Here is a 15,101-nt window from a genome sequence, read left to right as displayed (position 1 = left end):
TTTTACTGCTATGCTGATAAACGTGTAGTCAAGTGAGCATCCTTGAAATACTAGCCCATCAGTAGCATCAGAGTTGCATTCAACCACAATCTAACCTTGTGTTCTAGCACGTCCCTCACTCTGCTTTACCATCAAGCCAGATGATCAACCCTGGTTAAGTGTGAAGTGCAGAAACAATAACCTGGCATGCCTAAAAATAAGGCGTCAACCTAGTGAAGGCAGAACTCAAAACCATATGTTTGCTAAATAGCCCAAGCAGCATGTAATAGAGCTAAATAATTCCAAATGTATCTAATCAGATCAGCTTTTAAGTCCTCCCACTTCAAGTTGGAGGTGGAAGTATTTACTTTAAAAACTGACAAAAGAGGAAGCTACATTAATATTCCCAACTGGAAGCCTGTTCAAAAAAAAACTAAAATGTTTGCAACTATCTTCACCAGAAGTGGATGATCTATTATTGGTTTTTTAAGATGCAAACATCGCAGGTGTCTGTCCTCATCTAGGTTAATTCACTCCAAATGACATCAAGAAATGTCCGAAGACACTGGGCACAGCAAAAGCTGTGGTTTTCACAATATCATCATTGATATATCTGGGCCAGTTCAGTCAATTAGTGGCTACAAAAATAGGTAAAAGACTGGGAATTTTGCAGTGTGAATCTTGCAAATTGACTTCTCAAAGATTATCCTGTGGAAAATAAGCTGCTAGTGGAATTCTGTCCATTTGCCTAGGTGAGTGCAACTTCAAAATAAAGCAGCCCACTTGATGGGCAAGTCTGTAAACTTAAAATGACACTGCCTGCACCACCAATGTTCAGTGATGACACTGTAATGAGTCACCAAGACTCTTTTAACAGCAGTCTCCAAAACCCCTCTTTCACCAAGAAGGAAAAGTATGGGAACATCTCTTTGCAGTTTTCCACCGAGCTACATAGCACCCTGACTTGGAACTATATTGCTATTCCTGCATTGGTGGCATTTCTAAATATCCTGAGGCCAGATGAACTTCAGCATTTTGAATTCAAAGCAGCATGATCCAGTTTTTTTTTCAGGCACTTCTATCCATCCTTTTTTAAAGTTGCGACACTGTTTGTAAACTATTATGTTCATAACTTTTTTTGGTGATGTTATTTTAATATAGGCATGGCTGAAATGTTTAGTACTCCAACAAATGAAAATGTGAGCACACAGCCAGTATGCTTAACCTCAGATATTGTTGATAATTCTCAAACTGCTCTGGCCAACCCAATAGCACAGAAATCATTCGATGAGTCCATTATCAAAACACCTGAAGAAACTGGTGAGTGCACTATCACTGGCTATTATGTTAATACTACATTTGCTTCTTCAGTCCCTATACTATCTCTTGCCTTCAGATCTTTCTTCTTCCCCCGCCCCATCCACCCTTTTCTGCATTTCTTATACCTTCTTGCTTTCATCGTTTTTTCCTAGTTCAAACCTGATCAGTTTCACACAATGCATTAAAACAAATCCAGCTTCCCAGCTTGGAAATCAATATATTAAATATGGAATTTTATTGGGCTATTTTTCTTATCGGCACTTTAAGTGCTTGAAAGAACAGGTGCCTGTTCTTTAAAACCTAATAAGGAATGCAATAATTCTGGACAAGGTAAAGAAAGAAGTAACATCAATTATGACAGAGGTTATGACCAGAAGTAATAAAGAAATTTATGGGGGAGCAGCTTATAGTACAGAGCAAGATAAAACCTGAGCTTGTATGGGGAGCCTGAAACTTCACTGGTGCAGTGAATAGAGAAGCAGATTGAGGCATTAAGCTGCAAGTATTGTGGGTATGGGCAAGGTTTCTGGATGGCTATATAGGATGATAAAAGAAATGTTGCAGATCACTACGACCCATCTTCTAGAAGCATAAAATAGGAAACGTGTCATGAGTCAAAACAACTTTATAAAGATTCCATTAAAAAAACCCACTCGTGGATGGCATTTAGATAAATACTTACTGATAAACTACAGTTTATGTAAGCTTTTAAGCTTAGACAACCACTTACCTACATGGAGTGAAGTGTTTTTGTTGAGTTTTAAAATTGTGCTCCCATATAACTTATTCCCCATTTTAGTTATCTATTTCTAATGTAATAACCAAAACTTGCAAACAAGACCTGTATCTGTATAGTGCCACTTTAATGTAGGAAAAGTTCTAACAGAGAGGCTATTCACAGGAAAGTTACCAAATAGAATCAGACCAGAGAAAGTCTAAAGGATTTAGTAAGAAAGCCCAACCTGAGGCCTAAGTGTTTGATAGCCCTGCTGCCACGGATGGACTAATGAAAGTTGGAGATTTACATGGAGTCAGATGTATGGAAAAGCAAAAAATTTCAAGTTTTGTAAGGCTGCATAAAGTTGCAGAGTTAGAATGAAGCATTGCTTAGATGTGATTGGAAACTGAATTTTTAAAGCTGCTGAGCTTGGAATCTGTGTAAACAATGAACACAGACATGAGGGATGAGCAGGAATTGGTGCAAGTTATTTATTAAAAGAAGTTTAAATAGGATCTTGTTGATGTAGTGTACTACATAGTGTGTTATAGATAGGAAAGATAATTGAAGTAACAAATACAATGTCAACAAGTTTCAATGACTAATTACATCAAAAATTATGTTATAAAGTCTTTTGCCAATATTTAAAATGCGTAACACTTTAAAGATGTTTGTGTTGCTTTTTCTTTTAGGTGTAATGACTGTCTCACCATTAAGTACCCCTGGTCAAAGTAGTGGAAAATACAGCAATTCAGTTTCACGTTTACTGAGATGCAGAGTTGATTTCTCTTCTGGTATAAATGATTGTTACAAAAACATCACAAAAGTAAAAGGCAAACCTGTGGAAGATATGGTTGGTGTAAAAAGAATCATGAAAACTCCCAAAGTAAAAGGCAAGCCTGTGGAAGGTATGGTTGGTGTAAAAAGAATCATGAAAACTCCCAAAGTAAAAGGCAAGCCTGTGGAAGATATGGTTGGTGTAAAAAGAATCATGAAAACTCCCAAAGTAAAAGGCAAGCCTGTGAAAGATATGGTTGGTGTAAAAAGAATCATGAAAACTCCCAAAGTAAAAGGCAAGCCTGTGGAAGGTATGGTTGGTGTAAAGAGAATCATGAAAACTCCCAAAGTAAAAGGCAAGCCAGTGGAAGATATGGTTGGTGTAAAAAGAATCATGAAAACTCCCAAAGTCAAAGGCCAGCCAGTGGAAGATATGGTTGGTATTAAAAGGATCATGAGGTCTCCCAGAGTCAAAAGCCAGCCAGTGGAAGATATGGTTGGTATTAAAAGGATCATGAGGTCTCCCAGAGTCAAAAGCCAGCCAGTGGAAGACATGGTTGGTATTAAAAGGATCATGAGGTCTCCCAGAGTCAAAAGCCAGCCAGTGGAAGATATGGTTGGTATTAAAAGGATCATGAAGACTCCCAGAGTCAAAGGCAAGCCAGTGGAAAATTTTGCTGGGCTGCCTAAGCTTATGACTGAAACTAAACAAAAAGCAGAATCTCCTGGAGTAAACTATGATGGAATAAAGAATTTATTTCATACTGTGAAGGAGATAGAAAGCTGCGACAAGACGAGTTTGGATGAAATGTTTTCAGCTGCTATAAAAACTGAAGAGAGTCCAGATTCCAAGCTGCAACCAAGTTTACAGAGAAGTGCAAACAAAGAGGCAACGAATAAACTACCTACATCACCTGAGAATATGAATAGTGTTAGACAGATAACAGAAACAACAGAAAATAAATTGAGTCAGGTTGTAGAACATCACAATGACTTACAATCAACAAAAAAAAAATCTTCCAGCCAAACCTGTGATAATTCAAGTCTGACATCAGATGTTAAGGCAAGTAAGATATAAATTGATTTGTTTCTGTTTCCTTAGAGGCTTGAGGATATGTTGGCTTTTTATCTTTGCATGTTCTGTTTCCTTTCTCTGTTCTGGTCATAGTCTGCCCCAAAAGCAGTACAAATTAAATTAAAAACACACCTTCTCTTGATAGAGTTAAATTCCTTTCCAGTCCTGCACTAGATTCATAAGTGGTCTAAAGTATGACCAAAATGCTTTTGTATATCTTATTACTCCACTATGCTGGAGTGTTTTAAAGTACCTGACTCTACATTTAAGTTAAAACTGAGTGATGGGATTAAGGTATATGAAAGAATATTTTAAAGCTGTTTATTCTTACATACAACTTACTTTAATTTCAGGTGTCTAGAAAGGAACAAATTCAGACTGAACGTGTGACCTCTCCATCTTCCCAAGAACTGCAAATGCTGCAATCTGAGCAGTTTGAAACTTCTCACATGTTTGAAACTAAAAGTGTTGATTATTTGGAGAGCCAAACAGGTGGTATGTTTCACAAATTATCTGGCCTAAGTTTTTCATTTCCCTAAACATGTCACACAGTTGGATTATTTTAATTAACTTATTGGGAGAATGAAATTTAATTTTATGCTTAATTAATATTCCTAAATCTGATGGATAAAGAATCCTTATTAACAATGAAAACCTTTCTACTGGTAGAAGTGATGCCTTGCAACTAAAATATTAGTTAACCAAAGTTTTAAAGGTAAGAGTTCTGACTTGAATTCTTTAATTGTTCCCCTCTCCTCTTCATGTATTATTATAATTAAACTGGAGGCATGACATATGGGATCTATTTCATAACTGTGAGCAGTTTTCTGATCACCTGATTTCAGTGGACTCTGTACTGAATGCTGAAGATCTGGTTCCAGTTGATTTGGATTCTATGTCAAGGTTGTTTCTCTATTCCCTATCCTAGCATCTACTGCTAAAATATTATGTAGTCGTCTTCACTAGGGGCAGGCAGACAGGATTGAGGACATAAAATTGTATTGGATAGCAGGGGTTCCATTCATATCACTATTCACCTCCACTGGTATTCTACTGAGAGCAGTGTAAATATCGGGTGGATTGCATGTGTTGGGGTTGAGGTACTCAAGTAAAGTCCTTTTTCTGCTGCAGTAGTATTTTGCCAGCAGTGGTGAGTACCCATGCCATGTAATTTGGCTGTCAAGGGAAGGAAGTGTTCAGTCCTGCTCAAGCACCTTGAGTCTGACCAGACAGCACCCTAACAAAAAGTATGACCCTCAGCTGTGATTCTTCAAACCCCTTCCCACTGACATCTTGATTGTTGCCTCCTGCTTTGATGGCAAGGCAACCTGACTAGCCCATCCCACATATTCTATCTGATTTCCATCACTGGCTTAGTCTGGACATGTTTCTTGTGGTGCTACTGGTACTGAGAACTAATAGTTCTCTGATTTGGAGGCAGGATTTCTTACTTTGAGCAAGGGGTGTGCAGTACTGTGGATCCATTATCTCAGGCAACTAATTATTAGGGCCATACTCCTATATGAATTTCCAGTCATAGAGTGGAAGTGGGCATTACAATGATTTAGATGTTAGCCATTTCCTTTTGAGACTTGAATTTGTTCCCAACCCAAAATTTGTACTGGCTGAAGGTTCTGTTATAATTGCCAGCATCAGTGTAGTAAGTGTGGTTTGAAGGAAAAAGAATAGTTCAAAAAGAAATAGATTTAGTTTTGAACTTATCGCTTCATGTGTTTGTTCTGGCAAAAAGCAAAATATTAAATTGGATAGGATTAATTCTTAGTATCTGTACTGACACTGAAAATTATTTTTAGAGCCAGTAATTAAGTGTGCACATCTGGTGGACAACCTCCATGACTTATGGCAGTTCATTCCATACACGCACCACTCTCTGCATGAAAAGGTTGTCCCTTTTAAATTTTTCCCCTCTCACCTGAAACTTATGCCCTCTAGTTTTGGACTCCCCCACCCCAGAGAAAAGACCTCGACTGTTCACCCTATCCATGCCCCTTGTGATTTTATAGACTTCTTTATGGTGCTTAGCTGCTCCAGGGAAAATAGCCCCAGCCTATTCAGCCTCTCCCTACAGCTCATACCCTGTAACCCTGGCAACATCTTTTATAAGTCTTTTCTGAACCCTTTTTTTAAGTTTCACAACATCCTTCCTATAGCATAAAGACCAGAATTGAGTGCAGTATTCCAAAAGTGGCCAAACCAATGTCCTGCACAGCCGCAGCATGACCTTACAATGCACTGACCAATAAAGGCAAGTGTACCAAGTGCTGCCTTCACTATCCTGTCTGCCTGCAACTCCACTTTCAAGGAAGTATGAAACTGCACTCCAAGATATCTTTGTGCAGCAACATTCAGTTTATAAGTCCTGTCCTGATGTGCCCTATCAAAATGTTGCACTTCACATTTATCTAGATTAAACTCCATTTACTGCCACTTGGCACATCTGATCAAGATTTTGTTGTTCTGAGGCAGCCTTCGATGTCTACTACACCCACCAGTTTTGATGTCATCTACAAATTTAATAACCATACTTCCTAAATTCATATCCAAATCATTTATATCAGTGGCAAAAAGCAGTGGGCCCAGCACCAATCCCTATGGCACATCACTGGCCGCAGATGTCCAGTCCAAAAAAAACCCTTTACTGATACAGTGTCTCCTACCTTCTGGCCAATTTTGTATCCAAATGGTTATTCTCCTGTATTCTATGTGATCTAACCTTGTTAACCAGTCTACCATGCAGAACCTTGTCGAACGCCTTACTGCAGTCCATATAGACAGTGTCCATCATTCTGCCTTCATTAATCTTCTTTGTCACTTCTTCAAAAAAAAACTCAGTCAAGTTAGTGATACAGGATTTTCCATGCACAAAACCATATTGACTGTCCCTAATCAATCCTAACCTTTCCAAATACATGTGCTTGTAGCAACTAATAGGAGGCTTATCATGTTTGTCTATTCAGGGACCCTGAGGATTAATTTAGGTGCTGCTCATTTGAGATCAACTATGTATATTTCAGAGTTAAAAATAATAAAAGCAGTTGATTACAAATCATTTATAAGTGTAACATTTAAATTAATGCGTCTAAGTGAAGTTCATAAAAACTGGCTTTAGTTTTGGTGAAATCTGTAAAATGTAGTTATATTGTTGAGTGTTAATGCGCTAATGAACACAGTGAGATTTAGTTGGGTGTAGAAGTTCAATTTTGAACAGGGTTATGGATTCTCAGTTCTGTAGAGACTTGAGTACAATATCTATCCTGATCGCTGCATTATAGTACCATATGAAGTGCTGGTTTTCTCCAGATGGGATCTAAACCAACACCAGCTGAATAAAATGAATCTGAGCAGGATTTCCTTTGTTTGCTGGCCAACATTTATTTATTCCCACCTATGATTGCTAATAAACACCTAGTCATTGTTTATGGGACCTTGCTATGTATAAATTGGCTTCCATATTTCCTGCATTATAATGGTAATACTAACCAAACAAATACTTGGTACAAAGCTCATTGGGCCATTAAGTTTGTGAAAATATTATGTAAATACTTATTTTCTTTTTTTAGAATCTAAAGATGGACAAGCTGTATTGAATAAATTAATTTTACCAGCAAGGAGATCGTTAAAAGGAAGGAAGGAAACAAACAAAATTGGTTCAAAAGAATGTCTAATGACAATGAATGCCACACCAAATAAGAGCGGATGTTTAGTTGAATGCATAGAGGAAGTAAGCAAAATGGTTTCAACCAGGAAATCTTTAGCAAAGAAGGAATCTAATGATGTTGATGTGCAGATGTCAGTTGCATTGAACAAGACCACACCAGATGAGAAAGAATCTCCCCAAGAGTCAATTAAAGAAGTAACTGTGTTGAAGCCACAGGCGCGGAGATTGTTGAAAGAAAAGGATGAAATACAACCAATTGAGTCCGAAGAATTGTCTACCTCAATAAAAAGGAAGAAAGTTCACAGTCTGATAACTGATGAGAAAATATCGCTTAGATCAAATAAAGCCATGCCAGGGAAAAAAGAGTCTCCCCGAGAGCAAATAGAGGAAATAAATGTGTTGAAATCGCAGGCAAGGAGATTATTGAAAGAGAAGAATGAAATTCCACAGGTTGAATCAAAGCAACTGTCTGCCTCAACAAAAGGAAAGCAAATCTGCAACAATCAAGATGTTGATGTGAAAATGTCACTTAGATCAAATAATACTACTCCAGGCAAAGGAGATGCACTCCTTGATCAAATTGAGGAAGTAACTGTGTTGAATGGGAAGAATGAAATTCAAAATATTCTCAATGTTCAATTGAAAGAATTGCCAAGCAACAATGCCACACCAATTAGAAATGATTGTCCATGTAAAGATGAGGAGTTGAACGAGCTATTTTCACCATTAATTCAATCATTGAGAGGGAAGAAGATAGTTCAAAATGTCAACAGCACTGAAGACAAGACAGAAGCCCAAAATATTCAAGACAATGAAGTAACAGACCCTTCTACTTCAGCAAAGACCTACAGGCGAGATAAAAGACAAATTCCAGTGTTACAAGTTGAAGAGATGGTGCACAAAAATTCAAGGAAGAGACTTCAAAGAAGAAAGGTGGAAACTGAAATTATCCAAGTTACAGAACTGAAAAATTCGGCTATAGCAATGACCTCAAAAGATGAGAAGGAAACTCAATGCATACAAAATGAAAAATTAGACAATTCACCTTTGAACCTAGCAATGCATGAAACTAGTAACGTCCAAAATGTCGAATTAACGATGACGAAAAATGAATGTGCATCATCAAAAACTTCTGTAAACGGCAAGGAGGTTAAAGACCTTCCAGTTGAAGATCCTGAAGTGCTTATTTCAAAAGGAAGATCACAGAGAAGGAAGAATTCTAATGTTGAAGAACCTGAGGGACAAAAGCAACTTGGAACAACAGATGGGTACACAAGGAGGAGAGGAACTCGCTGTACACGTGCTGAAATCTTAAAGGACTCAAATGTCTTACAGGATAATTTAAGAAATGAGGAAGTGGTAGATAAAGAAAATGGAGTTAACTCTGCAAATCTAAAATTACTTGAAAAAGACCTGGCTTGTTCCAAATCCAGGTCCACACGAGGAAAGAGAGGACCCCAGGATTTTCTTTTGGAAGAAGTTGGACAGGAATCTGCTCTGGCAAAGAAATTGCGAAAAGAAGAACTTGATGAAGCACTATTAAAGAAAAATGTACACTGGGATTCTAACATTACATCTGCCAAATTAGATGGTACAGTAGAGATGTTGCAAGATACATTTAAGAGAACAGAGCTTCCTGTACTTGAAAGACGGTCACGAAGAGGAAAATCTGCAAAAGAAGTAAATTCACAAACTTCGTTGGAGTCAATAAAAATACCAGATAAAGTAGTACCTGAGCGTGCAAGCAACAAAGTAATTGCTGATGCATGTGTAATTCCTGAATCACCTGAACAGAAAGGAAGGCCAAAAAGGGGAAAAGCTAATGTTTTGTGTGAATCAAAGGCATTTACTAAAGATAAATATGAAAATGCTAAGGACGAAATGTCTGCAACAAGAGAGACCAGTCAACATAGTGAATCAGTCTTAAAGCCATCACCTACATCAATAAGAAGAGCACTAAGAGGAAACACTAGACAGAAAGTAACTCAAATTGAGGAAGAAAATGTAAAAGAATTGCCATCTAGAAAATCAAAAAGAAACCTAGCAGCGCAGAAATTAATCACAACTAATGATGAAGAGCAACATGTTCTGGTCAGTGGGACCTCCAGGAAAGAAGAACTTAAAATGGCTATGGATTCATCTAAGGCAAAGGTGAGAGATGTGCAAGCTGCTAAACAAACTGCGAATAAATGTGAAAGTATTAATGAAGCAGCAAAAGCCTTTGAATTGATGAGTGATGCTAAGAAAACTGATACAGTATTGTCAGGTGAATGTGAAATCAAAGAAAACACTCGACCCAAGAGAGGTGTTAGAAAGGGAAGATCTGCAAAAGAGATTGAAACAAAAATTGAAGTGGAAAATGCAGTTTTTGAAGCTGCAGAACAACTGAATTTGTCGAAGACAACTTCAAAAGAAGCAACTCAAACTGAGGAAGGTACTCAGGGAAAAAAGTCTTTTGACAAAAAGCTGCATAAGCCAGTTACTAACGTAAACAACAAAACAAAAAATGTTAAGAAAGATGCTCTATCTGTTGAGCAAGCATTTTCAGATGAAGGGCCACAAATTGAAGAAGCGGTTGATCCTGTTCTCGGAAAGGGTGGCCGTGGAAGGGTTAAAAGAAGCACTTCAGCTGTTATCAGTCAGGAGATGAGCGTAAATGCAACTGGAAAGAAACAAGTCACAGTAAATTCAGCTACTGAATCTGAAAAGACCAAGACAGCCAGAAGAGGACGAAACAATGACAAGGAAACTGCTAATATGATTGTTCAAGTAGACAAAAATGAATTAATAGATAAACGGAGGAGACCTAATGTTGAAATGCGAACAAATGGTGCTGAGGTTATGCATTCCAGGAAAGATGAGCTGGAAGATGATGGCAAAGCACAAGATCCCAGCTTCCAGTTAGTGGAATCTGCAAAATCAGCTCGGAGAGTTACGAGGGCAAACAAATCTTGTGCGCCTGCAGCAATAGAACCAATTTCAGATCAGTTAGTTGTTAGTGCTTCACTTCAGCCAGCACCTTCATGTTCATCAAAAAGAACCCTCAGAGGAAAGCGTGCTATTACAGAAACTACCGATTTATCTCCCAAAAAATCAAAAATTGGTAAGAACTACTTTTCATCTCTATAAAACAAGTCATTAAGAAATTCAAAACAAAACTTATTATTACATTTTTAAACAATTTAAAGCAATACAAATTGCCTTTAATTCATTAAAATTGGTTATATATTTGTGGAAGCAATGGCCTAGTAGTATTATCACTAGATGTTCATCTAGAACCCAGATAATGTTCTGTGGACACTGGTTTGAATCCTCCCATGACAAATAGTGGAATTTGAATTTAATTTTTTTAAGTCTGATATTGAGTCTCATGATAACCATGAATCCATTGTTGATCACCAGAAAAAAACTGTCTGGTTCACTGGGATCATTTAGTGAAATAAAATGTCTGGCCTACATATGACTCCACACCCCTGGAGCAATGTGGATGACTCTTAACTGCTCTCTGGGCATCTAAGAATGAGTATTAAATACTACCTAGCTAGCGGTAGTTTAGGTTTACTTAAGTTTAATATTGGTGATGCTTCTAATATAAATGGTTAAGTTTTTACATTCCAAGTTGAATTCTATATTTAACTACACTAAATCACAATTCTTTTTATTTCAAACATTTGACTTTTTTGGACCACATTACAGATGCATCTGTCAGTAAATAGATTGAAATATCTGGCATCTTCCATTGTACAAGAACTAGGTGGAGGAGGAATGTCATAACAGCCTACTGAGCCTTTAATATTCATTAGATGAAGGTTGAACTTTTACATCAAGTCTACATTACGCTCTATATATGTACTCCTTCAATGTATTGAATGACTTAGCATCATAACCCTCCAATGTAAATAATCCCAAAACTTAATTGAGTGAAAAAAGAAAATATTCTCATTTTGGTTCGAAATGGCCAACCCCTTCACCTGAGACTGATTCCTAGTCGTAGGCATACACTACCTACAGAAGTTGCCTTTTAGCATCTACCTTGTCAACCCCTTTATTAACTAGGGGGAAATTGCTTCATTGAAATAATGTCTCATTCTTCTAAAGTCCAGAGTATAGGCCCATCTAATATGACATCGGATAGTCCTCTTATCCTAGTCTATAACAGCTCATTTTGCCCTCTAAGGGAAGTAGCTGAGTTTTTGACTTTAGTTCCTTTTTGTCCAATTGAATGCTAAATTTTACTCTTTTTGGTCACTATTTCATAGAGATATTTTTCTCTGACATAATTTATAAAATCAGAACATACTGTTGACCTTCCAAGTTGATTGCTTTTTGGATGTTAACATCTGTGTTTTGTGAACAGGGACACATGAAACTCTAAATTCCAATATGGTATTACTTTTACACTCATTCAAAAATCTCCATTCAACTTGCCTAACAAGATAATTTCATACTTGCCTAAATTATATTCCATCTGTCACTCGCTTGATTAATCACATACCCACTCAATCCTTTCTAGTTATGGAACTCAGGTGGCCAGAGTGATGCCAGTTGGCCCTGTACACCTCGGGCCTACCTCATTGTTTTCCCCCAGGCTTGATGAATGTTGTTACTTGTCTTTCTTTGTAAATGAGAGATGTCTATGGACTGATGCAGGCAATGGTACAATTATGCTTGCCTCTCTAAGTTAGGCATAATTGTACCATTTTCTGTGGGGTTTTGTTTCAAGGGCATGCATATGTGTTGAGGATTATGAATTACAGTAGTCTCCCCCGTATCCACTGGAGGTATGTTTCAAGACCCACCGCACAAGCCCGAAACTGCCGATAGGAGCAAACCCATTCATTTAAATGAGAAAGTTTCCTCTCTGGCAGCCCCCGGTCCCTGGTTCTGAATGTTCCATATAATATGTTCTGCCTGCAGTAAACCACGGATAACTGAACCTGCAGAAACAGATTCTGTGGATACGGTGGTCACCCTATACTTTTATATTTTTGTCATTGTTAACCCACGATCAATCTTTTAACCTAATTTATCTATCCACTTCTTCCAACTTGTGCCTGAATACTTGACAGCGTTTGAATGCAAGTCTCTAGTTTTGGTCATAATCACGTTCCTATCAAACTTGATATGCAATTTATGTGATCACTCTTCTCCAGAGGAACCTTTTTTGAGATTACTAATCATCCCTGTCTAATTTGTGTGCATTCTTGGTACTCAAAGGTTTTTCTTTTGAAATTATTTTATTTTTTCTATTACTTTACAGAAACAGTGACTAGAAATGTAAGAAACCAAGGCAGAAAAATAGGCAAAAGGGATGGTTCCCCAAAAATCGAACTTGCTGCCATGCCACAACCAGCTAAGCCAATGGGGCGTTCTACTAGATCTCGAAAATAGAAAAACCCCTGCATCCAGTCATATTCTTGTCATGTATTTGCATTTAGATTTCAGAAATTGTTTTACAATGGCTTTTTGATTTTACTTTTGGAAAGGTTGAGCTTTTACTTTTACGGTATAATTTGTTCAGCAAGTTGCTTCTAGTGCTTGATGGGAAAAGAAAATATATTAATGCTATATTGAAATTTTAGTAGAAGAGCCAATATTTTTATGATTTTTATAAGTCTGTAATTTGTGGGAGGAAATATAAAGCAATTATTGTTGGAGGGAAGTACTCATTGTGATATGGAAAATTTTATTTTTTCTGTATCTGCATCAACGATTTGGATTGTATGTTGGCATAAATTGTATTTTATACTCAAATTCTTGCAAGAAGTTTAATTTTACAATAAATTTTGTATCTCTGGCATATCTTGTCATCTTATACTACACCTATATGTTGCTCTTTAATGAAAAGACTTACCAATAGATTTGAATTGTGATTTATAAAAATATTAAGCTTACATTTTTACAGGCCAAGGGCTCCAGCTTTGCCAAAATGGCATGGAGTCCTGGTTCTTGAAGTTCTGGACCCAGCATCCATTATTTTTGTAATTGCAGAAGAATGGGAACAGAGGTGGATTGTAGTTTGCACATCTTCAGTTCATGCAGGCAACTGCACATCAAAGTGCATCTGCTTTCAATTGGGTCCAGTTTTCGTTATAATGGTTTGGGAGTCCTTTCTGAAAGTCTAAAGGTAATGGAGTGTTTTGGAAAGAGGGATTAAGTATATAATTGGATTGTTAGAATTAGACATGAATATATATATATACACTGTGGGGCAGCAGTGCTAACTACTGAGCCACCGTGCTGCCCCACAGCACCAGGGTGCCAGGTTCGATTCCACCTCGGGTGACTGTCTGTGTGGAGTTTGCACATTCTCCCTGTATCTGCGTGGGTTTCCTCCGGGTGGTCCAGTTTCCTCCCACAGTCCAAAGATGTGCAGTTCAGGGGAATTGGCCATGTTAAATTGCCAAAAGTGTTAGAGGCATTAGTCAGAGGGAAATGGGTCTGGGTGGGTTACTCTTCGGAAGGTCAGGCGGAAGGGATTTGTTTCCACACTGTAGGGAATCTAATCTAAGAAGATGCTATACAGTGGATTGGAATGATGATGGAACTGATGAAGTATTTGAATCCATGAAAATGCCATTTCATTGGAATCTCATCTTTAAATTTGGGGTAGGAGTGCATCTCTTCAGTTTTTCATTAAAAAAATGTTTGCTGTTATAACCTTTGTCATAGCCTATCCACGTGGCCTCCTATACATCGGGGAGACAAGCCGCCTACTTGCGGAACGTTTCAGAGAACACCTCTGGGACACCCGCACCAAGCAACCCAACCGCCTCGTGGCTGAACACTTTAACTCCCCCTCCCACTCCGCCAAGGACATGCAGGTCCTTGGCCTCCTCCATCGTCAGACCATGGCAACACGACGCCTGGAGGAAGAGCGCCTCATCTTCCCCCTGAGAACCCTCCAACCACAAGGAATGAATGCAGATTTCTCCAGCTTTCTCATTTCCCCATCCCCCACCTTTTCTCAGTTCCAACCCTCAGACTCAGCACCGCCTTCTTGACCTGCAATCTTCTTCCCGACCTCTCCGCCCCCACCCCCTCTCCGGCCTATCACCCTCACCTGTTGTATTCCCAACACCCCTCCTCCCTACCTTTTATCTTAGCCTGCTTGGCACACCCTCCTCATTCCTGAAGAAGGGCTTATGCCCAAAACGTCGATTCTCCTGTTCCTTTTGATGCTGCCTGACCTTCTGCGTTTTTCCAGCAACACATTTTTAAGCTATATACAAGGGAGTGTCAACTATGTCAGTTGCGTACCGCGAGTAGTGTGGCTTTGCTGCTGCTGTGCCATTAAGCTGCCAGTGAGGGGCAATGCTGGATTGCTAATGCTTGTCAGGGTGCCCAGCAGTGTTTTAAAGATGGCACAGATGCAAGAGATGCTGGTGTTTTGACTGGGAGGTGATGGCCTAGTGCTATTGTCACTAGACTATTCAGTGATCTAAGTAATGTTCTGGCAACCTGGATTCAAATCCTACCATGACTTTGAATTTGTAATCAAATTATGACCATGAAACTGCTGCTTATTGTTAGAAAATAAAAGTCTGGTTCAC

General features: G+C 38.4%; 1 protein-coding gene across 4 annotated transcripts in view; it reads left to right on the top strand.

The window, feature by feature from the left end:
- The window catches only part of LOC132826249 (proliferation marker protein Ki-67-like), a 44,286-nt gene extending 30,984 nt beyond the window's left edge, over window positions 1-13,302 (top strand). For all 4 annotated transcript variants that reach the window (XM_060841960.1, XM_060841963.1, XM_060841961.1 and 1 more), the window contains exons 12-16: window positions 1,141-1,299; window positions 2,710-3,857; window positions 4,223-4,364; window positions 7,451-10,651; window positions 12,809-13,302. In XM_060841960.1, coding sequence (XP_060697943.1) covers window positions 1,141-1,299; window positions 2,710-3,857; window positions 4,223-4,364; window positions 7,451-10,651; window positions 12,809-12,939 — 4,781 coding nt within the window. In that variant the 3' untranslated portion in view covers window positions 12,940-13,302. The remainder of the gene's footprint in view (window positions 1-1,140; window positions 1,300-2,709; window positions 3,858-4,222; window positions 4,365-7,450; window positions 10,652-12,808) is intronic.
- Window positions 13,303-15,101: the final 1,799 nt, after the last annotated feature.

This window comes from Hemiscyllium ocellatum, chromosome 22 (genome assembly GCF_020745735.1).
Source record: "Hemiscyllium ocellatum isolate sHemOce1 chromosome 22, sHemOce1.pat.X.cur, whole genome shotgun sequence".
Taxonomy (NCBI): domain Eukaryota; kingdom Metazoa; phylum Chordata; class Chondrichthyes; order Orectolobiformes; family Hemiscylliidae; genus Hemiscyllium; species Hemiscyllium ocellatum.
Note: the sequence above shows the minus strand (reverse complement) of the source record. Positions and strands in the feature narration are given on the sequence as shown.